The sequence below is a fragment of the Ammospiza caudacuta genome, chromosome 13, assembly GCF_027887145.1.
Source record: "Ammospiza caudacuta isolate bAmmCau1 chromosome 13, bAmmCau1.pri, whole genome shotgun sequence".
Classification (NCBI taxonomy): Eukaryota; Metazoa; Chordata; class Aves; order Passeriformes; family Passerellidae; genus Ammospiza; species Ammospiza caudacuta.
The window spans coordinates 8,675,801-8,697,558 of NC_080605.1; the positions used below are offsets into that span (position 1 = coordinate 8,675,801).

Below are 21,758 nucleotides of genomic sequence, written 5' to 3' on the forward strand. Positions count from 1 at the left end.
GATTAAATTTACAGAGCAGCACTGTAACTTTCTGAGGTGTCAGTTTTGCAGTGACACCACAGAATTACTTTAGTGGTGTTTGTTTGGTAATTTCAAAGTAAACAAAATTTAGGGATAGGGAAACTAGTCCTGCTTCTGTAAACATATATGCATATGCTAGAATTACCAAAATCAGGATATTCTTTTCTTTGTGTCAGGATTTTGAGTGTTTTCTGGAACAGAAACACTTACCTGTTTGTCTGGAAGGGGTTTTTGGGAGGGTGTGGGAAGTGGAGTACATTGTTTGTTTTGCAAACAAGAAAATTGTCTGATACAAAATACTTATATTATGAATTGTCAGTCAGATTTTTTACAGCTCTTTTTGAGTGACATAGTCTGTTCCATCTGGCTCAGGAGATGTGCCAGATGCATATGATACAGAAAAAGCTACTCACGTCAGAGAGCTTGCAGCATCCATATACACAATGTCAAAACCACTAATGTTTTAAAGCATTATCTAAATGCCTTTTTGCACAGTTCCTTGCTCAAATTTGTACAAACCCCAAGATACAATAATACCTCTAGTATTATTTTTAAATTTAGATACATGCAAGATAAGTTACTTCATGGAATTGTATTTTTAACGATGTGGATTTGAATATTTTTATATATTCCATACTTGGTGTAGCCACACCTTTCTAATGTTCCCTGTTACTACGTTTTTGTTAAATCCTGGCTTCACCTGATCAGAATTTGCACAAGCTGGAACCATTTGCACTGGGCAGAGCAGGTAATTCCCTTGGTTAGCTCTGAAGCCCTGCATGCTCTGCACAGTGAACAGCAGTAATTTAATGTTATTTAGCTAAACCCAAAGCTCAGCTCTGAGACAGGGCCCTTCCTATGGAGCCCAGAGCCTTCCCAGCGCCTGGGGGAGCCGAGCACCGCCTGGCCTAGCCCTGGGCACAGTCCCCGGGATGGAAACGCTCACCTGCTCCATGCAGCTCCTGAGGGCCCGGGGCGGCTCCAAACAGGAACAAAACAGCGCAATTCATCTGTGTGTGTGTGAGAGAGAGCTTGGCCAGCTCCTGCAGGGCGGAAGGATCATTAAATCGTGGAATCACGGAATGTTGAGGGGTTGGAATGGACCTTAGAGGTCAACTTGTTCCAACCTCCCTGCCTGGGCACGGACAGCTCCCACACGGCTGCTCAAGGCTTTATCCAGCCTGGCCTTGAGCACTGCCAGGGTTGTGGCACCACAACATCCCTGGGCTCCAGTGTCTACCACCCTCAGAGTAAATAATTCGTCTCTATTATCTAACCTCAGTTTCCCCCCTTTCAATTTGTACCCATTCCTCCTCGTCCTGTCACTTACAGGCGCCAAGGCCTGAGGCACCTCCGAGAGGGGCACTCCTGACCCCCCCCGCTCCCCTCACGGGGTTGCCTCCCTCCCCTCACGGCGTTCCCTCCCTTCTGACTGAGCCCGGGGACCGCGGGCTCCGCTCGTCCCCCGCCCGGCGGCTCCGGGCTGCCCCTGCCCGCCCCGGGGTGTGTCCGGCCGGTCCCGCTCCGGGCACGGCTGCGGGCACGGCTCGGCCCGGTCGTCGGCCATGGCCCTGGAGAAGACCCCGTGCCGGCGGCGCAGCAGCGACTCGGGCGTGGAGCCGGACCGCGGGGCGCTGCCCCGGGACAGGGACCGCAGCGCGCTCTCCCAGAAGAAGAGGGAGCAGCGCATCGCGCTCTTCCTCAGCGACTTCGACCAGCAGGGTAGGGCCGGGGCTGCCCGGGCTGGGGAGGGAACGGCGGCTCCGGGCCGGGGTCGCCCCCTCGGGTAGGGCCGCCTGCCCCGCGCCCCGGGTTGGCGGCTCCTGGAGGCTCCAGGCGCTCTCACTCCCCGCTCGGATTTCTCCGGATAAATCGCTGTTTTAACTTTCTTTTATAGCGCGGTCTTGCAGTGCTTATACTTGGAAACATGTAACACGCGTGGCAATAAGAGCGTGTTTTGTTTTAAAGCCAAGGAGCACATCCAGGAGATGAAGAAAGAGCTCGATTCGCTCTTGCAGACGGCGGAGAAGGCGTTTGCCGTGGAGCTGCTGACGATGCCGGCTGCCGTGAGGAAGATGAGAAGGAAAGAAGTGCTCGGTGAGAGTGCTCGGGTGCGGGCAGCGGAGTGCCCGGGGCTGCGGGAGAACACCTGGGAACTTGCTGCCTTTCGTGGAAAGGTTTGCTTTGTCTGCCCTGTATTTTAAGCAGATGAGCAGTGCTGTTACCCAGCAGATGCTCCCTGACCACTCCTTTTCAAGTAGACTGATCTGAGTAGCGCAGGGTAGAGAATTATTTGGTGACTAGTCTGGAGAGTACTATTATGTGTGCACTTAAGTAATCTTATTTAAAGTCTGAAGAGACAAGAAATAATTACAAACCTAGTGTTTTCTGTGTGTAAAACCAACCATTTTTGTTCATCTGAATCTGTTCATCCTTAGCCACTGATATTATTTTCTCTTTGTCAATTTGAACTCTCCTGGGCCATTGTAGTCTGGTCATATACCTGTGATGATAAGCAAACAAGTTTAATTTTAACTCCCATTGATGCAGAGGTTTAAGATGTGTACACTCAGCATCAGATGTACATTCTGGTGAGAACTGATGTTTCCAGAATCTGCCTTGCAGCTGGCAATTGCAGGGGCCACACAGATATCAAACCTTAACCTCTTGAAGAACTTGAGTTTACTGTAACTGAGTATGTGTTTTGGTGTCCTTCTGGAGAAACTTCTGCCCAAGAGCATTAGCTGTCTGCAGTGCAGTGTGAGCGTGGGGTGGTTCTTTGAATGTGGGGGATACCCTGTGTGCCTACACTCAGGATTCTTTCAAGGATAAACACTGACATAGCCTCAGATTTTCATTGTTGTTTTGTAGGAGTGATTTCCTACAAGACTGGAATCTTGTTCAAATGTCACACATATGCTGACCTAGGGTTACCTATTTAACCACTGTAATCCTGAATTATTGTTTGGCTTCTGAGCCCATAAGAATATGAAGATAAAAATTATGCAAGTAATAGCATCTAAATAAGTTATAATTTCTTGAGTTACAGATTTGCAAGGACGGGAGGAAATGGCTCTTGCTGCTGCAGTGGTGAGTGTGTGTTTTCAAATCTTATCACAGTTTACAGAATAGAATTTTTCTCTCCCTGCTGTAAGTACTTCAGACAAATTATTTAATTTGGCTGTGTGTTTAAATATAAGACGATATGAAATGACCCGGCAGCCAGCCATGGTGCAGTTATGAACATTACCTAAAGTTTTAGGATCTTCTGCTGGCAGAAATTCAGATGTTTCCATAAAAAGCTAAAAAAACAACTGGTGTTTAGCTAATCCCACTTCCTGTCAGTTGCTTTCATGCCCTTTTAGTTCACTGCCTCTTGTAACATAATATGCATCTACTGCGAAAAATACTGACAACCTTCCCTTGTTGGATAAATATTTTTTTCAGACTGACTGCTCTGTAGAAGACATGCCAAATCCCAAACTGGTGAGGACCAACAGCAAAAAAGGCAGGTCAACTCATTAATACATAGCCCGTAGTTCCTGCATTTTCCTTTTTTTTTTTTTAACTGGTTTGAACTGAGCATTTGTAAAATGAATGTTAAGCCTGAAGAATACAAGAGGGAAAGGTGCATAACAGACCCCAAGCATTCAGTGTGGAGGATCATGAGCTATGCTACTGTAGAGGTACTTTAAAGCATGAGACAAGAGCTTCTCTCCTTTGCAATTTATCAGGGGAAATGGTGAGAAGAGACAGATTTAAGGCTTTACAGTGTAGCAGGAGAGTTAGGAAAGCTACCCCTCTTTTCTTAGGTTTCCCTTAACATTCTGCCCATTGAGCTTTGTAGGAAATACAAATTTTTTTTCATATTCCCAAATATGCAGTAAGGAGGATCCTACCACTGGGTGTAATTCTGTTTTGTCTGTGGGCTGAGGGATTATCTGGGGTCTTGTAACTGAGGGATTATCTGTGTGTCCCAGTGCTGCTGAACACACAGAGTTTGCTCTGACCTGTGAATGACATTGGATGGCACAAGGGCCAAAGCTGTCATGGGGGGGAAATGGGCTTCAAACATGAGGCTGAAGTGGTGTTTCATGCTCTTCATGAGATCTTTATTTTCCTTGTCTTGCTAATACATTTATAGTTAAGGTAACTACAATTGTTGAATATGAAGATACCAAGCACAGTTCTGCAAAGAAAATAACTAAAAAAGTAAGTTTATTCTGTTTTTATTCAAAAAACATAAGGACTTAATCAGTTTTGACCTACCACAAGCCCTGCTAGATCCATGAGAAGGCAGGCTGGTGCTCTGCTGTCTGTTGGAAAAGTCAGTTATTTTAAATGTAATTTATTTGAAGTTAAGCAAGGCTAACTGTAAATTATTTTCATAATGAAATATGGTATCTGCACTTCTAGTGACTAATAACACAGGCTGGCAAGTACTGGCATGGTCATTCTCTCTTGACTTGCCAGTAAATCTTGATGGTTTGAAGAACCATATTTTGTTGAAACTTTATTTTTAAATCAACCTCGTGTTTAATCCATGTTTTTCTATAACTGAGTAGTTATAGCATTCTTGTCTCTAAACCAAATCAAGTGTTTTAGTTTTGCCACCTCAGTCTGTCTGGGCAGTGCAGCTCCTCAGCCAGACACTGATGTAGCAAGCTGATAACAAATACAAAAAAGATTCTGTGCAATTACAGACTTCTACTGGAAAAAGGCTTAGAAGTTGGAAGGGTGTATATTAGGTGGTTGGTTATACAAAACTTCAGTAGGAATAAATATGTTTTGGCATTATGAAACTTCTTTTAAAATGTATATTTGGCATTTTATATATATATATATACACACACACACATATATACATGTATATATATCATAGGCAACACTATGGGGCTTAGCTATCCTTTTTCAACAGGGAATTTTTACAGTATTGTTCCTACAAATACCTATCATTTTGCTTTCAAATGCTACCTTTTTTAACTGCAGTCTTATATATAAATTTTTAGATCTCCAAAACCAGGTCACTGGTTTCACTGGCCTCAGGTTTAAGTGGCAAACTGAACTCTCTTTCTAGGTAAGACTGATCTTTGATAGCTTATTTAACTCACCTGAATTTCTGAGTGCTGAACACAATTATTTTCAAATATAGTAGCTGAGATTTGAGCCCAAAGGGAATACATCTGACAAGGATTCTCCCATAACCTGAGATGCACTGTGGTGATATGAACCTGAGCAAAAAAGCACCTGTGGTTGATGAAGGTGCACAGTTCTGAACTGAGGGGAGCAGTACAGATTCCCAAACATTACTAATGGAAGAGAGCATGTAAGGAAAGCACCTTTGCTCTGCTAGTACTGCTGAATTGTTCTGTAATAAACACTTCACTTGGGTATTGCAGCCCTCCCTTGCTCAGTAACATGAATTATTATTGTGTTCTTGTATGGTTTTAATCCCACTGTGTCATGTTTACCTCAGGAGGGCTTTTTCACATGTTTTTCACACTAGATCCCTGTCATGGGGCACTTCAGCATTCTCTAATCCACTGTGTGTCTACCTTCACCCTAGCTAAAACTTTACAGTAAAAGTAGATGAGAAAATAAATAAAAATAATACACCAACAAAATGAAACCCCCAACAAAATATAAAGCAAATAGCTACTTCTTTAGTGTGTCTGTTTAGTGTCTTCTGCTAGTGCAGCTTGCAGAAGGATGCTAAGTCTCTTTGTTTTCATTGCAGTGCCACAAATCTCAAAGCCACTCCAAAGGGAGCTAGAAGGTAAGGAGATTTCAGTTTGCTCCTAATCAATAATTTTGTTCAATACCAAGACACTATGTATTATTATCAATGTAGATAGAATAGATCTTTGTGGTCTGCCACTAAATGTGACGGTAGGGGTGCCAAACCAGTTACACCTCCTGCCTTGGGTGTGGGTGTTAGCTTAAATTATTGTGGAGGCACAGGATTTGATGTCCTAACTAAGTCAGTTTAAAAAAAAAAAGTAATTAGAGTATAAATGCTATTCTCACTATTTACAGACTTGCATCTCAACTGGTTCTCAGAGCACAACCTTGATTAAAATGTCACCAATACTGCTTTGTTAAAAATAAACCAATCCCTACAAACCCCTCAACCAAATACACTGATAATCAGTTCTTGGCATCTTGAACAGTCAAGATTTTTAGTTAGTATCATTCTGCATACACTACAGAGTTTGCTTTTGGCACAAGCTGAAGTGAGGGGGGTGAACAACTTAAATGGGTCCTGAAAGCAGAAAGTGGTTCAGTTTCACCTTGGCCTGCTATAAATGTCAGAGGCTTGTTTCCATGCAGAACACACCCAAATCTTACATTTTTAAAGTAAAATAATAACTGTTGTATAATAGAAACTTAGGAATTCTGCATGGCATAAGGCACACCCTGTGCCTCTGAGAGGTAGCAGCTTTGGTATTTATTGATATCTCCCTCTGTAGTAGACAGATAGAGGACATGTCTTATCTTAAGCCCTGAGGCACAAAGTTTCCTCTTTCCAAAACTGTAAACATTCACTGCTGATATTGGAGAGTGGATATTCTTGTTACTGAGTGGCCAAAATGTCATCTTGTGTCACAGGCTTACAAGGTTACTGCAGTGCCAGGGTCATAAAACCTTACCCAGCAGTGCCCATAAGTGCTGCTCACGGTTGGGTTTCTGTAGTCTGCTGGCAGAACTGGAAAAATTTAAACATGACTGCCTCTCTCCTAGGTGTATTTCCTACTACTGGCATTTATTTCATGCTTGAAAATTTCCAACAGAGCACAGAAAGTTAACCTCAAAGTAAATTTTCATTGTTTTCTAGTGCTGGATTACAACAGATTGTCTCAAGAACTTTACCTGCCAGTGGAAGAGCTCAAGGCATGTTAAAGAGAAGTAAATCAGTACCCCAACATAAAAGTGTTCCATTTGTCAACATTCCCCTGGCTGATGGACAGGTATCTTTTTTCTTTAAAAAAACATTTTCAACTGACAGTAGTTGATCAATACATATAGTATGATAGTGATAGCTCTTGCTATTCCTAAATGAGATGCTGCTAAACAAAAGGAAAATGGTTCCCAACGTTCTGCAATGTACAGAGGAGCACACGAGTTTCAGGGAAGCTGGGCATGCAAGAAAAATTTTAATCTTAGAATTGTTTCTCTTCACAGACACTGTGCACAGCTGGTGGAGACCTCTGCAATATTGATGTGCAGCTCCTAAACCAGGACACAGTACAGCACATCCATAACCTGGTGGTAAGCCTGAACTAGGAGACTTTAGAGATCTGTGCATTCACACACCTGGTCCCAGGCTTTCATCTCACATTCTGGCATGAATGCAAATTTCAACTCTTTGGAGTTTAAGCCTCAACTGGCTGGCATCAGTTGGAGGGAGGAGGGAGGGAAGAACTGCTGCCCATGGATCATGTGTAAAAGGAATTGCACTTACATAAGCACGTGCAGTTTGGTGACAGTGGAGGGATCACAGGAGCATAAACTCTTCCTTCTGCACTGCTCTGGTGGCTGTCCTGCCATGTGAGCAAACTGCCATTCCCTTATCTCTCATTCACAAAGGCTGACAAAGCTGCAGCTCAGTTTTTGAGTCTTCTTATAATCCATAATTCTGTGGCCCTTGCTGAGTAAGAACTACATACCTGGTAAGTCCCTGCTGCAGTTGAACAGGAACTGCCTTAATGGGTGTGAGGCAAAATAAAGTGCTACAAAGAACTTTGTAGCACCTACTGCCCAGCCCTCCTGAAGATAAGGGTACCTGGGCTATTGTTTGAAGTAATGGGAATTATCCAGAGTGAGAGATGCTCACCAGTTTACAGTTGTGCAGGTATAGAGTCAAGGTAAAGCTCTGGGAGCTGTTCTGTGGTTTTTGTTATGGCCCTGCCTCCATGGGCACAGTGGGGAGTGAGTGCTCTCTGCTTGCTTTAACAGTAGGGACTTTTCTTCCAAGTTCTTTTGGGCAGCTTGAGCTAAAATGAATTTTCCCCTCTCAGAGTGAGCTGACTGTCCTATGTGGAAAGGTAACACCTAAACCAAGTTAATGGAACTGTCTGGTGACTACAGAACATTGGTGACTGCTCTTGCCTGCTGCCTCCCTAGTGTTGAAATAATGTCTATTATGTCTTAATAAAGCTGTATACTGCCCATTAAATGTTTACATAAGCTTTTATATCATGTGATGTGTCTCATTAAGTTCCTGTTATGAAGGATAGCAATGCAGAAGAAAATTATACTTTTTCTTTATAAAAGGTTTAGGTTAGGTTTTAACTAAGTTCACAGCAAAATGAACAGTAAGAGGCTGTATATAGGAAATAAGTTTCTCTAATATCAACTCACAAAGAAACTGAAATACAAGGTATTAATTTTTGAACAGCCTTAAGACATTTTAATAACTTCAGGTATGTGGTAGCATGTATGAATCTAACACAGGAATAAAATTTATTTCCAGTCTTGTGTGTGACATGACAGTAATGCGCAAGATGACAGGTAAAATTAGAATTTATCAGGTGCTGCTGGCAGGAGCCCAAATTAATGCCAGCTGGGGACTGAAGCAGAACTGCCCTACAGTGATCAGCTCTTCCTCCACCCCCCTTCACTTCAGCTATCATGAATCCCTTCCTCTCTTCCCCTTCAAAAAAGCCACAGAACCTGAGTGGGGATTAAAGGTTTAGAGAGTTACTCTATTTTGCAAGGACTTACAAGCAGAAGACAGGTGGTGTAATTGTTTAAGCATTGCAGGTTACAAGGACTGACTCCTTGGTGAGAGCAGTCAGGAGAAAGGATCAGCATATAACCATGGCTTCACAAAAAGCAACCCCAAGTTTTAATAAATGAAAATAAAAGAGCCACTAGAGAATGCCACATCATAAGTCAGTACTGAAATACAGATCAAACAGTATTTATTTTTGCTTCATTTTTAGAGTCTATAACAAGGATGTTCAGCAACACTCAAATGCCAATGCCTACCCAAGCACATTGAAACCCTTGGAGTTTGTCCCTCCAACCTCATCAATAAAGTGTCAACAACTATCAGAAAAATAACTAAACAAGTCACACTTCAGATTTGTAAAGAAAAGTAGAGCTTCAACTTTCTCACTTAAACAGGAGAGAAACCTTGCTATAGAGGCAGCTTACCAACCCAACACTGTTCATGCACAACAGTTCCTTAGTTAAGGTCACATTTTTGCTTTGTTCTGGCTTTTTTGCCAATTAATAGTAATAGAACTGCAGCTGGAGATTTTAATATCTTCCTACTTAAACCAAAGTGCAAACTACTAGAAAAGTAACAAAACCATCTACATTTTTTATGTTTCCAGGTTAAACAATTCTTTTTTTAACCTGGAAACATTTTTCTAGGAAGTGAGGCTGAATCAGACTTTGAATAGGATTCAAAGGCTAAGAGAAAGACACCATTATTTCAAAATTTAATCATTCCCCATTTAAGGGGTTTGTTATCTTTAGACTGAATTCAGATATCCTTGTGTTTTCTTCACACAAAGGGGACATGGCTGCAGCCTTCCCTGTGCCCATTTTAGTCATCTCTCATTTCAGGAAGAGACTTGAATGTGGCACACAATTGTTATCCAACCTTCACCTAGTCTTAAGGCAGCTTCAGCCTCCCTGTGTTTGTAAAATGTCTATCATCTACATAGTCTCTTCATACACAGACTAGTTAAAGCCACTGGAAAAGTAAGAGTTACAAGGCAAAAGAAATATATTATACACCAACTGCTTTTATTTAATTTCAGAAACCGTTCACAAGATGGTAGAAAAAAAACTTACAACCACTTCTAATTTAGTCTTTCATTGTTCCCAGTCAGCTCTAAACCCATTATGTGCAAAGCCCATTTACCATGCATCTAGATGATAGATACAGGCTATGAAATTCTTGATTCTACTTGTAGCAGCTTATGCAGGTGCAGCCAAATACCAAGCCTCAGGACAAATTGTACACAAACTTTACAATGTAGAATTTGAATTTAAAATATGAAACTTAAAATCTACACAAAACTGGTAAAAATCAAGCACAGATACGAGGACAAACTTAAAACCCATGTGAAAAGGAGTCTCGTCTTCCTTTCAAGTGCTTTATTCTGCTACACAGTCAAAATGAAGATGTAAGCTTGTGGTTAGTTTAAATTACACTCTGTAGATACTATAGACCAATTTAAAAGTTACACATACAGCAATAGATGTCCATTGGTTCATCTGGATTACTTATACAATCCAGCTGGATTGTTGAAAACAAGTCAGGCAAAATTTGAAAGAAAATCCTTGTGCAACTTTTTAGACAAATGTTTACTGGTGGGCACACTGTACCCCAGGTCCATGATGGCTGCTTTCTTCATCAGAACTATCATTATAAGCTTCACGTCTCTGGCCACCACCTGAACCACGAGTGGTATCAAATTCTTGAAGATCTACCTCTTCTGCATCACCAATTACATTGGGAAATTCTGGTCTAGCTGGCAGAAGATCTTCAAGTTCCTGCCCCAAAGAAAGAAATGCATTCAGTATTGCATCTAGAAGACCTAAACCAAGTGACTGGTTTCCCATATCTTTGAGACACCTCTAAGAGCAGGTTTGGCTTACAAGTCTATGCTGATGAAAGCCCTGAATTGCAGAGTCATTTAAAAGCATTTGTATCAACTGGAAGGCACCACTTCAAGAAAACCAACAGCTCCACATATCATCTACCAGAAGTGTAATCAGTAAATACAGTTGCACTCCATAAACTTATCATACAGCAACAGAAAGATTCTCCTCCTGCCCTCATCTGTGTACCATCTGCACAGCTCCTAAATACAGCTTCCACAAATTCATATTTCAAGGGCTATTTCCAAGTAACATATGGCCCATAAGAAAGGTTAAAAGAACTTTACTCACATCTGAATTTAAGCACTGAGAGCAAGCCCATGAGGTACAACACAGGCTCTTTGCACACTCTGTCAAGTAAGACACCACATTTTTGCTTGAACAGCTACTTACTGAAAGCTTTTCCGGGCTAATCCAGTTATTTTCAGGAAACTGAACATCAAATTTAATGTAGAGATCCCCTTTCTCAAAAGGATTGCGATACTGTGGCATTCCTTCCCCTCTGACAACACGAACACAACCTGCAATTCAAAGAGAAGTAAAGTAATAAAGTGCTGCCGCAGAGCCACTCTCTCTCCACACAGCTCTGTTTCCCCAGCCTGGGCTCAGTTAACAGGACAACAAGGGTGGGATTAAGTGCTGAAGAGTCACAAAAGCATAATCAAAGAAATCCTTATCAGCTCAAGCCTACCTGGTTCAATTACTTTTCCAGGAGGATATTTAACCACAATCTGACGTCCATCAAGGTGCTTAAATGTGAACTGAAATCCACACAGTGCTTCAACAAGTCCAATCTTGTGTGTCATATGCAAGTCATTCACATCCCGCTGGAACACCTGGGAAACAAAGGAGATGTCCTTTCTAGTACTGCAATCACAACTCCACCAGACTCATTATTGAGAGTTCATTATTATTTATCCTTAAAACTCAATGTCAGAGCAACAGCCTTTGTATCAAGTGAACCTGATTCCATTAATTCAGATGGCGTAACATGCTTGGGAAGTTTGTGCCTGACCAAGTGTCATCTAAAACAAGCCAAACCACACCACACACCAAGGCAGCATTCAAATTAAACCAGGCCTGTACAGCAGCCCCAACTTTCACCCCCAACATCTTCCACACAAGCAACCTATAACCAAAACTGACAACAGTTTGACACTATTTCACCTGCACTGGAGTATATAAACCACATCTTCGTTTTTCAGCTCTTGTCCTCAAGCATTTCAGCTTTAGCTCCCTTGACCTACAGCAGGACTTTGATCACTTAGTCCATAGCTGCGAGAAGAGATCTTTAGGCCACAGAACTCAGGATTCTTAATCAGAGTAAATCTTAAAATTTGTCCACTGGCAGACAAATGGATAGTGGACATTTGTCCACCGAGTCCCATCTGAAGAGAAATTTTAAGAACAAAGTCTATCTAGTTTTACTCACTAGGACAAAGTACAGACTGGCAGATTAGCAGTCCTTGACACAGCTTTGAAAATCTTACAAAGTACCCGATGAGCAGATAACTAATATTATATCCTTAATATATGACTGTAGTTTAAATTTGTACTCCATGCTACTCTGTCACAACACAAAAGTCCTCAAGTGCAACACACAAACTGTTTCTTATTCATCATAGCTATTATGATTAAAAAAGGAGCAGTCACCTCAACTCTACCCCACATGATGTTTTAACAGAAGATAAATTGCAACATTTAATTCCAAAGTGCAGTGATTCCAGCATACAGTGAACGGAAGTCTTACCAAACCAGTATAAAATAATAATGTTTGTTTTGTTAAGTTAATCAGCAACATCACCATTTTGTGTTACTTCCAGAACCAGAGTAACAGACACAGACAGCACCATTTGGGGGTTTTATCAGGAGTTCCCTGCCACATCACAAGACATGGAAAAAAGGCACGCTTATAATTTCGTTAGTGTCACAAGCAAAGCAGACTGTGAAAGTGAACATCCTGAATGGCTCTTCACTGCATCCACTGTATCAAAGTCAGTCAGAGCTTATCTGAGCAGCTGCCTCTTGCTAGCATTAGGAGGCACCAGAAGCTGCCAGTCCCCTGGCTAAGGACTTGCCCAGTTTTTTCTGGCTCACCATGAAAGCTGTGTTACACACTATAAATCTATTAAAAGCTATTCCCTATCTCTCCCAGAGCTGCAACTGTATCAATTACTTTAAATGAATGGCCATCTATAGAACTTAAATATTAACAAGTGGAATAAAAGGCATTTAAAAGATCAACTCAAAAGCATTACCTCATTCTCCTTCTCTTGCAGTAAAAGGACAATATCGCCTGGTTCCACTCCGGGAGCCTGATCTGCTTCTCCACTGAATGTAATTCTCTGCCCATGTTTCATGCCTTTATCTACATGGACTTCAAGTATTTTTACCTCTTTGATCACCTTCTTCCCTTCACATTTTTTACAGCGGTCTTTTTCATTAATTACTTCACCTAAATAAAGACAAATTTTGAGTTCAGAGATCTTGACATAATTGCATCCAATTCCTAGGAAAAACTATTTGAAAGCAAGCTGAAGAATTTCTGCAACACAAGTAGTGATTTCAATGTTGCTTTATGAATTCCTCACAAGAGGAAATCTAGGCTTCATTTATTCTAGCTGAGAAATGGGGAAGGAAGAAAAAAACAAAAGTTCTCTGACTGCCTCATCTCCCAGAATATCCCCACAAGACAGTCCTGGGTAAATGCAGCCAGCAGAACTAGTCTTGCATACAAAAACAGGGAAAGAGAGCCAGTCACATCAGATTTACCCCTACAAAGGTAATTACTGTTTCCAGCAAACTGAAGGGTGACAATTCAAAATGGCTTCAATGCTCTGTTCTACCTCACCTTTATTTTTCCAGTAAGCTCTTGTCTCTATACACAGTAACCAAAGTATTAGGGCACATGGACTGTAAGATTCGGTACTAAGTGCCACAAGCAGATGCCTTTGGCTTAAAACATTAAGCTTCTCACCTTAAACCACCTTTCTGTGAAACAAAGCATAACATCATGATGAAGTTGAAACTACAAAATATGTAGGTTAGGCATAAGAAATGTTAAAGACAACATCATTTATGAAATGTTTTGACAAGTCACAAAATACAACTCTTTGTAGCTTGAGTGTTGTGACAAGTAAAATCATCCACAAGGTGATGTTATTACTCTGCCAACAGCAGAATACATAGAAAGAAATCACATGAAGTGCTGAACTTGCTACCCCTAATCAGAACCAATTCAGGCAAAGATATCATCTTAATTTGAAGAAGTTAAAAATTCAACTTTAGGTTCCCATTTTTAATCTACGATTGTCCTTGGATATGAGGAAATGCAAAAAGACAAATAGCTCCTAAAATAGCAACATCCTGGTTTTTAGTTTAACACAAGAGTAACAGCAGTAAGTAATATTCACATCTAAGTGTTTTTAAAGATGATCAATCCCTACTGCTTGAGCTTGCAGGCTGTTTTTCAGTACATTACACAGTGTAAATCTTGCTGCTGTTCTGAGTGAAATCATTTCTCCGTGCTGCCACCAGAGTGAGATGCAGCTGACTGGGAAAGGGTAGAAGTGCCCTGGATAAGTTCCTCCTGAGATTTGAGCAGGAGCTGGGTCCAAGCAAGCACAGTGAGGAGCAGAGCAGAGCCTGGCCTACCTTCTCCGTTGCAGTCGGAGCACACGGACTGCATCTGCTGCACCATGCCCGGGGCCAGCTGCCGGATCATGATGCGCACGCCCCGGCCCCGGCACGCGTTGCACTTCTGAACGGAGCCGGCCTTCCCTCCCTGCCTGCAGCACACAGCACCGGGTGCATCAACAGCAAGTTCTTCACCAAGAGGTCAGAAACCCCCTGCAGCAGTAGGCCACCATGCCCACATGCCCAACTGCGCTGCCCATTACAGTCAGGTCCTCCGCTCTCCCACCCTTCCCCCACACAAAGCCCCTGAATAGTTCCAGTTCCATCAACAGCATCATTCAAGTTCAACAATTTGCTGGTCAGAAAACAGGCTCCAGTAAGTCAAATACTGATAAAGATCTGACACAGGAGATCCTTCATTACACTGTCTGCCAACAAAGCAACCAGAGAACTCAAAAATACAAACAAACTTACCCATTACATGCACTACAAAGGACATTCTTGCTAAGTTGTAGTTTAGTTGTCTTTCCATTATACAGATCTTCTAAAGAGACTCTACAAAATAAAGTATTTCTCCTGGGTTATCATTTAAAAACTTATTTTCCCCATGTAATTAAAATACTTGCCTAGGACAAATAAACAAGCAACCTATTTCCCTAGTTAATATTCCTAACAAGACTACATCTGCTATCAAAATAAGATTTTAAGCACAAGAGTTACTGAAAAAACAATTTCCATACATATCAATATACACTTGATACACAATATAAATATGAACATAGTTTTAGAGAAAAGCTGTAATTTAATCAGAATAAACCAGGTAGGATTGGTTGTATTTCTCAATAGGAAACAAGCTTATCTAGAATTTTAGGTGCTATTATACAGTCATAATTAATTTCTACCAGGCAGGTGAGAAACAAGCCTCTGTAAACACTCCACACAATAATATAGTCTATTGCATAAACAGTAATAACACAGAGTACTTACTATTGTACTGGGTTTTCCACTTTAGTGGGGAGGGGTTAGCATGTCCCCAAGGCCACTTAACTTTTTAGTGTTCCTCCTAAAAGGGTTTGTTAGTGGACCAAAACTTCAACTTAGTGTATTGAGTTGTATTAAGAACAGGTTGCCTGGCATCAGTATTTACAAATAACAACAAAATCAAAGCTCATTAATAATCCACCATGAAGGACCAGCTACAAAACAGAAGTGAAGCTAAACAGACTTGGCCAAGCACAGTCTCCCAATCACAGGAAAGATGTTGCTTAACTGAAGTTGTTAAAAGGGACCTGCTCAGCAGCCAAAAAGCCAGCCATGACTGCAAGAAGAGATCTCCAAAACACAGATGTGATATTCAAGAATGGCTTTGAATAAATAAACAAAACCAAAGCCACTACACACACTTTTCCATTAATTATGAGGTTCAACCATAGTTCCAGCTGGCACTGCCCTATGAATTCAAGTCTTTCCAGAGCACCTCCACCTCCACAGACCAGAATCTGCCTGGTGAGTAATACTTGGCTGTTGAAGGCTTTTCCAGATTAGAACTACCAAACAATCAGGGAGCAAAACAAAGAAAATAAAGCCAACAAAGTACATAATTCAAATAACCTGGCAAAGTATTTGGTAGTTTCTAGATTAACCAACCAAGGAAAGTAACTCCAGATGACTGCCCCCTGCTCTACACACAACATGCAGCTCTGAAGAGCAGTGCAGACTGCAGAGGATCTCAACTGAGAAGTGTATCAAGAACAGAAACCAGCAGAGTTTCTATGGCCAGGAAAGCTTCAAAGCACAAGATGCAGCATCAAGGTACTCACTTGAGTGGATGCACCATATCTTCTCCTCTTCTTCTACCATTGCGACTTCTACTCTGGCCACCCATGAAATTGAACAATCCCCCACCAAAGATATGGGAGAAAATATCGTCCATGCCACTGCTGCCGCTGCCTTCTCGCAGCCCCTGCTCTCCATACCGATCGTACAGCTCGCGTTTCTCGGGATTGGACAATACTTCATAGGCAAAGCTTATTTCTTTGAACTAGGAGAGGAAACAGAGTCAAAACAGTGCATGATCATTTAGAACCTAAAGGCAGCATTTTGTGAGTTTCTCCCCCTGCACGAACCCCTATCAATTATGAAGGTACACAATGAAACACTTTTCCCTCATTTTAACATAACTTAGACTTAGTTTTTTTACATCTTACCATAAAATATTTTACTGCAAAACTTGGTTGGCTTTGTTCTTTACTAGCATAAGACAGATTTCTTCCAAATTAAAAAAACAAATCCAACAAAAGAAACCCCCAAGTACACAACAGTGCAGAAACCAAAAGGCAGAATATCCAACAGTTACATACTAACAGCAAAGGCTTCAACATGTTGGGCACTTCAAATACACTAACAATTAAGTAGCTTTCTGAAAGGTATATTAATGTATTTGGCAAATTAGTATCTTTTCATGGTTATCTCTGCTCACATCTAAGCAGCCATCAGAACTACAATTTGGTTAAAGATAATCAGCTGAGTCAACTTAATTGATGATTTTTAAATTGCTTTTAGTGTAACAAATCTAATTCAATCTTCCCACACATGTAATTTGGTTTATGCTGCAGCAGTTTTAGGAATCTCTACACATCCATTTCTCCATGTTGGAAACACTTGAAAAATTGACCACCTTTTTCAAATTCCTACAGATGCCATGAGCAGATGACATTATCTCAGGAAATGAGCAGCAGTTTTTTCCTCAGCATTACCTTCTCAACCAATTTGAGCCAACTGCTGCATTTTGTCATGAGGTACACTGGCTGATGTTGAGACTGGGGAGAAGCCGCCCAGACAATTCTCCCTCTCACAGTACTGCTTAACAACTTAACCAGCAAGCCCCCAACACCTGTACTCAGCTCCTTACATGTTAGTGTAATGGAAAACTTAAGGTATTAAAAAGAAAAGATGAATCTTTCTTACTTTATCCCCTGCATTTGGATTCTTATCAGGATGGTATTCCTTGGCCAGTTTTCTGTATGCCTAGTTGAAAGAGGTAGAAAATTATTTAAAATTTCCATTTATCAGTTCTTTTCTGTGAAACTCAAGTAATGTCCCCAGGAAGATAGAAAATCCTAATAAAGCAAAGTGTAAATATTATAATGTTTTAAAGTCACTAATATATTGATACAACCTAAAAATATTTTAATATGGCTATGTGCATACATGAACCAGACTCACATTCACACACAGCTATGGCACACAATAGCCAGAACTAGTTCTCCTGCTTATCCTCATAAACTTACAGGGAGACCCCCATCTGATTTTCATTGAAATGACTTGCTCTTCAGAACCCACTCAAACCCAACACCACAACAGTAACTTTGAACCCTGTCTGTCTTTGCCCTCGACCACAGCAGTTCAGTAACAACAAAATGGCTGCCTCAGCTTCCACTGAACCCTAGAACCACTCCTCACAACAATCAGTTCCTTCTTCCCCACCTATCACTGATGGAAGGGTTCACCTCACTCTGAGCTCAGTGCATGAGTTACATGTGCAGAAATGTACACAGCACTGCTTTTATTTCAGTTCTGTACATCAGCAGGAGTAAGTACAGCCAAATCCCCAGAAGGGACTTTCCAGGCTGCTTTTTTCTGACCAGCACTGACATTCTGGACCACCACTGGTTCTTCAGCAGCCCTTCACCTGTTCTGCTTACACTTGAGAGGATCAAAGCAAACAAAGCAGGCAGAGACTTCTCCCACCGGAGCTAATGACAGTAGGAACTTCAACCCTTCCTCTACTGCACCTCAACACCCCTCAGAAGCAATCAGGGGACAGATATTAACAAATTACATTGTATACAGTTTTTTATTTTTAAAATTACAACTATTAACAAAGCTACAGTGATGCAACGGCAAAAAAATTAAGGTATCAATTCTTGGAGAGGATTTTTCAAACACTTTATTTCTGAATAACTGAGCACCTAAAGTAACTCTTTAGAAATACAATATTAAGATCTTTACATAGAAAGCTTTACAGAAATCACAACTTTTCAGCTTCTGAACAAATTTCCTTTTTTTTAGATCCATTCAGTTATTTCTCATTATTGATTTTATCTTGAAACACTCTGTACTTCTGCATGCAATCAAGACACAATAAAGAACTAGTAAAATAAAAACAATGTTGATATTACAAGCCTAATATTCTAAAGGAGAGTAAATGTAAAAACCAAAACTCATACATCTTACTGGAAAAAATCACCCATAAGGAACAAAGCATAATGTTCCACAAACCTGTGTATTCTATGTCATAATGGATGTTCTCCATATATTTTAAATAAAACAACCAAGAAAAAAAAGCAAAACACCACTAAACTGATAACCTAAGGAACATTATCTAATGAGGAAAAAAGGAGCTTGCAATGGTGATCTTTAAAAAGAGAAAACCCTCACATCTTTTCTGATAACAGCATTCCAGGCCAGAGCAACTCCTACAACTACCCATGGCCCTGAAGGAAGCCACCACTATTTCATCAGAACCAAATCCAGAATCAAGGTCTACACTGGGAACATATATAACTTCAGTAAAAGTTAATTCAGCCACTGTAAAAGCCTGTTCTCTCAGCTCCTTCAGACCAAGATTCGTTTTCAATATTTCTACACTATTAGACAGGTTAAAATATCAGATTTTAAAGCACCCATGAAACCTCTCCATGACAATAAGATACACAGGAACTCCTTGGTGTTGCAGACAGCTGGAAAATTTACATTCCACGAATAGTCTAATATGTGGTAATTAATACTGGGTGGTGCGGTCTATCCTAGCAGAAAACTGCTCCGGTTTTCATTCTTAAAGGACACAGATAGCTTTAAGCGAACCCTGTAATAAATTGAAATATTCTGGTGGGCAGTGCTGTACACTAAACACAACCTTCTCAGCGCCTGCCCTCCATCTCCAGCACAATTTCAGCACTGCAATCGCCGAGCCCTGCACAAATGAGGCTGCCGCGTGCATGACGGGTAAGGCGCAGTTGTTGGTGCCAGCACCACCCACCCGCGGAAGCCTCTGCGAGTGAACCGTCTGGTTCATTCTCCTCCCTCACGTGGAAACGGTCATTAAGGCCTCCACCAAAAAAAAAAAAAAAAAAAAAAAAAAAAAAAAGGATAAAAAGGAAAAAAAAAGAAAAAAAAGTGCTTCAAACACTACAGGATGGAATTGCTATAGTGACGACCTGGCTCCAAGTTTTCACCTCCCCTCTTTGTTTACCTCGCCTTCCCGCGTTCGGCCTGGGAGGAACCGCATCTACGAGCGAAACCGAATCCTCCCAGGGCCGGCACGTGGGGCAGACAATGGCACCGGTGAGGCTCGGCCCGCAGGGATTCTCACCCCCGAAGAGCCCTCGCAGCCACGCTCGGCGCGGTGCGGCGGGGGCGGGATGAGCCGCGTTCCGCCCGCGCCCGGAGCCCACGCGGGACGCGCCGGGCCAGGGACGAGGCCGGGCCCCGCCGCCCCCTCCTCCCGCCGGGCCCTCGCCCTGCCCGCGGCCTCTCGGACCGCTCGGCCCCGGGCGCGGCCTACCGAGCACCGCGCCGCGCCCGCAGCGCAGCCCCAGCCCCGCCGCCCGCGGCTGCCCCGCTCGGCCCCGCTGCCCTCGCCGCCCGCCCGCGGGGCCCTGCCCGGCCGGGCCCAGCACCCCCCCACCGCCCGACCTCCGCCCCTCCGCCGCACCTTCTTGAGTTCATTGTCGGAGGCGCCGGGCGGCACGCCCAGGATGTCGTAGAGCTTCGTGTCGGCCACGTTGGCCATGGCGGGGCGGCGGCGGGGCCGAGCGGGGCCGGGCGGGCCGAGGGCGGCGCGGGCAGGGCCGAGACCGGCGGCAGGACACGGACACGGACCGGCCGCGACGTCACCGCGCACGCGCTGCGTCACCGCGCCGCGACGCGCGAGGCGCGCGGCCCCGCCCCCTCGGCGGCCCTGACCCAGTTCCGGCGCGGCGCGGCAGGGGGCGCTGTGCGGGGCCCTGAGGGCACGGCCGGGAGCGCGGACGGGGCTGCGCAACGGGAACAGCGGCCTCGGCTGTCCCGCCTGGAACCGCACAGAGCCAGCGGCCCGGAGAGCGCCTCTGGGATCGTCCAGTCCCACCTGTCACCGAACGCTTCCATGTCAACCAGACCCCGGTACCGAGTGCCCTGTGCCGACTTAAACACCCTCAGGGACGGTGACTCCACCGTCCTCCCTGGGCAGCCCGTTCCAGTATCTGTGAAAAAATTGGCCGCGATATCCAACCTGACCGTCCCTCAGTGCAGGTTAAGACTCTTCTCTCATCCTGTCACTTACTGCCTGGGAGAAGAGCCTGACCCCACCTGGCTGCAGCCTCCTTTCAGTGAGCTGTAGAGAGTGATAGATAAGTTCACACCTGAGATTCCTGCAGGCTGAGCCCCCTCAGCTCCCTCAGCTGCTCCCATCAGACCTGTACCCCAGATTGTTCCCCAGCTCCCTCAGCTGCTCCCATCAGACCTGTACCCCAGATTCTTCTCCAGCTCCTTCAGCTGCTCCTCATCAGACCTGTACCCCAGATTCTTCCCCAGTTCCATTGCCCCTTCTCTGGACTCCCTTCAGCACCTCAATGTCCTTCCAGAACTGAGGGGCCCAGAACTGGACACAGCACTCGAGGTGTGGCCTCACCAGTGCTCAGTACACTGGGACAGTCACTGCCCTGATCCTGCTGGGACAATCCCTGGGACAATCCCTGCCCTATTCCTGGTACAGGCTGGGGGCCATTGGCATTCTTGGCCACCTGGGCACACTTGGCTCATGTCCAGCCTTTGTTGACAAGCACCTCCAGGTCCTTTTGCACCAGACACTTCCCAGCCACTCTGCCCCAGCCCTGAGTGCTGCAGGGTGTTATTGTGGCCAAAGGGTGGGACTGGCATTTGGTCCTGTTGAACCAGAAATGCCAACACTGTTGGTCTTGGGCTGAAATTTTGAACATGAAATGCCACTGTCTGTGCAGCCATGTCCCCCAAGTCCCCAGCTCCTGCCTCCCCAAGCATGGCACTGAGGAGCATGGGGCACCTGCACACCAAGCTGCTGCCTGTCCTCAGGCACCAGTGGGTTTTCCTGCAGGGACATATTGCCAAGTGGTTAGAAATAGCACTGGTACCCATCTGCTCTGGTTTTGTGCTTTCTCCACTGCTGGGATGTGAAGCACCAGTTGCTGTGTGAGGCTCAGAGTGACTCACAAAGTGCACCAACCCCAAGGCTCCAGCTGGGCACCACTCTTTGCAGGCAAATAAAAAGCTGGGTTGTGTTTAATTAGATGTTTGTCTCTTAAAACTGGGCTGGGAGAGCAACTGCTAAGCCCTTCCCTGGCTGCAGTCTCTTGGTTGTTACCCCCTTGTTGGGCAGGGGCTGCTGGAAGGTTCTAAGAGCTGTGGCAGGTGCATGGCTAAAGGTGATGGTATGGGGTCTGTATAAGGGCAAACCCCAAACT

At 43.6% G+C, this 21,758-nt stretch overlaps 3 protein-coding genes across 3 annotated transcripts in view; 1 reads left to right on the top strand and 2 right to left on the bottom strand.

The window, feature by feature from the left end:
* The window catches only part of C13H16orf87 (chromosome 13 C16orf87 homolog), a 45,493-nt gene extending 44,498 nt beyond the window's left edge, over window positions 1-995 (bottom strand). Inside the window, exon 1 of the mRNA XM_058813400.1 lies at window positions 968-995. Within this exon, the coding sequence (XP_058669383.1) occupies window positions 968-976 (9 nt within the window). The 5' untranslated portion in view covers window positions 977-995. The remainder of the gene's footprint in view (window positions 1-967) is intronic.
* A 521-nt stretch (window positions 996-1,516) lies between these two features.
* On the top strand, window positions 1,517-8,279 carry LOC131563572 (borealin-2-like). The gene is made up of 10 exons (XM_058813671.1): window positions 1,517-1,743; window positions 1,990-2,118; window positions 3,071-3,111; window positions 3,469-3,529; window positions 4,166-4,233; window positions 5,031-5,098; window positions 5,759-5,797; window positions 6,857-6,989; window positions 7,204-7,290; window positions 8,040-8,279. Exons 1-10 carry the CDS (start codon window positions 1,587-1,589, stop codon window positions 8,085-8,087), a joined length of 831 nt encoding a protein of 276 aa, XP_058669654.1. The 5' UTR covers window positions 1,517-1,586; the 3' UTR covers window positions 8,088-8,279.
* Window positions 8,280-8,655: 376 nt separating this feature from the next.
* On the bottom strand, window positions 8,656-20,172 carry DNAJA2 (DnaJ heat shock protein family (Hsp40) member A2). Its single transcript, XM_058813247.1, has 9 exons — window positions 19,994-20,172; window positions 17,245-17,304; window positions 16,098-16,318; window positions 14,752-14,832; window positions 14,296-14,429; window positions 12,900-13,096; window positions 11,333-11,477; window positions 11,035-11,162; window positions 8,656-10,533 (listed from the first exon to the last, which is right to left on the bottom strand). The coding sequence occupies exons 1-9, from the start codon at window positions 20,069-20,071 to the stop codon at window positions 10,345-10,347; spliced, it is 1,233 nt and encodes a 410-aa protein (XP_058669230.1). The 5' UTR covers window positions 20,072-20,172; the 3' UTR covers window positions 8,656-10,344.
* Window positions 20,173-21,758: the final 1,586 nt, after the last annotated feature.

What these genes read in the sequence shown, in the direction of transcription:
- DNAJA2 (XM_058813247.1), bottom strand. Translation starts at nt 20,071, where the DNA reads ATGGCCAACGTGGCCGACACGAAGCTCTACGACATCCTGGGCGTGCCG. An exon ending in CTTTGTAGTGCATGTAATGG is followed by an intron (nt 14,430 to 14,751) that starts GTAAGTTTGTTT and finishes TGTGTGCTGCAG; the next exon opens with GCAGGGAGGGAAGGCCGGCT. An exon ending in CTCCGACTGCAACGGAGAAG is followed by an intron (nt 13,097 to 14,295) that starts GTAGGCCAGGCT and finishes GTCTTTATTTAG; the next exon opens with GTGAAGTAATTAATGAAAAA.
- LOC131563572 (XM_058813671.1), top strand. Translation starts at nt 1,587, where the DNA reads ATGGCCCTGGAGAAGACCCCGTGCCGGCGGCGCAGCAGCGACTCGGGC. An exon ending in CAAAGAAAATAACTAAAAAA is followed by an intron (nt 4,234 to 5,030) that starts GTAAGTTTATTC and finishes ATAAATTTTTAG; the next exon opens with ATCTCCAAAACCAGGTCACT. An exon ending in AGCACATCCATAACCTGGTG is followed by an intron (nt 7,291 to 8,039) that starts GTAAGCCTGAAC and finishes TTCCCCTCTCAG; the next exon opens with AGTGAGCTGACTGTCCTATG.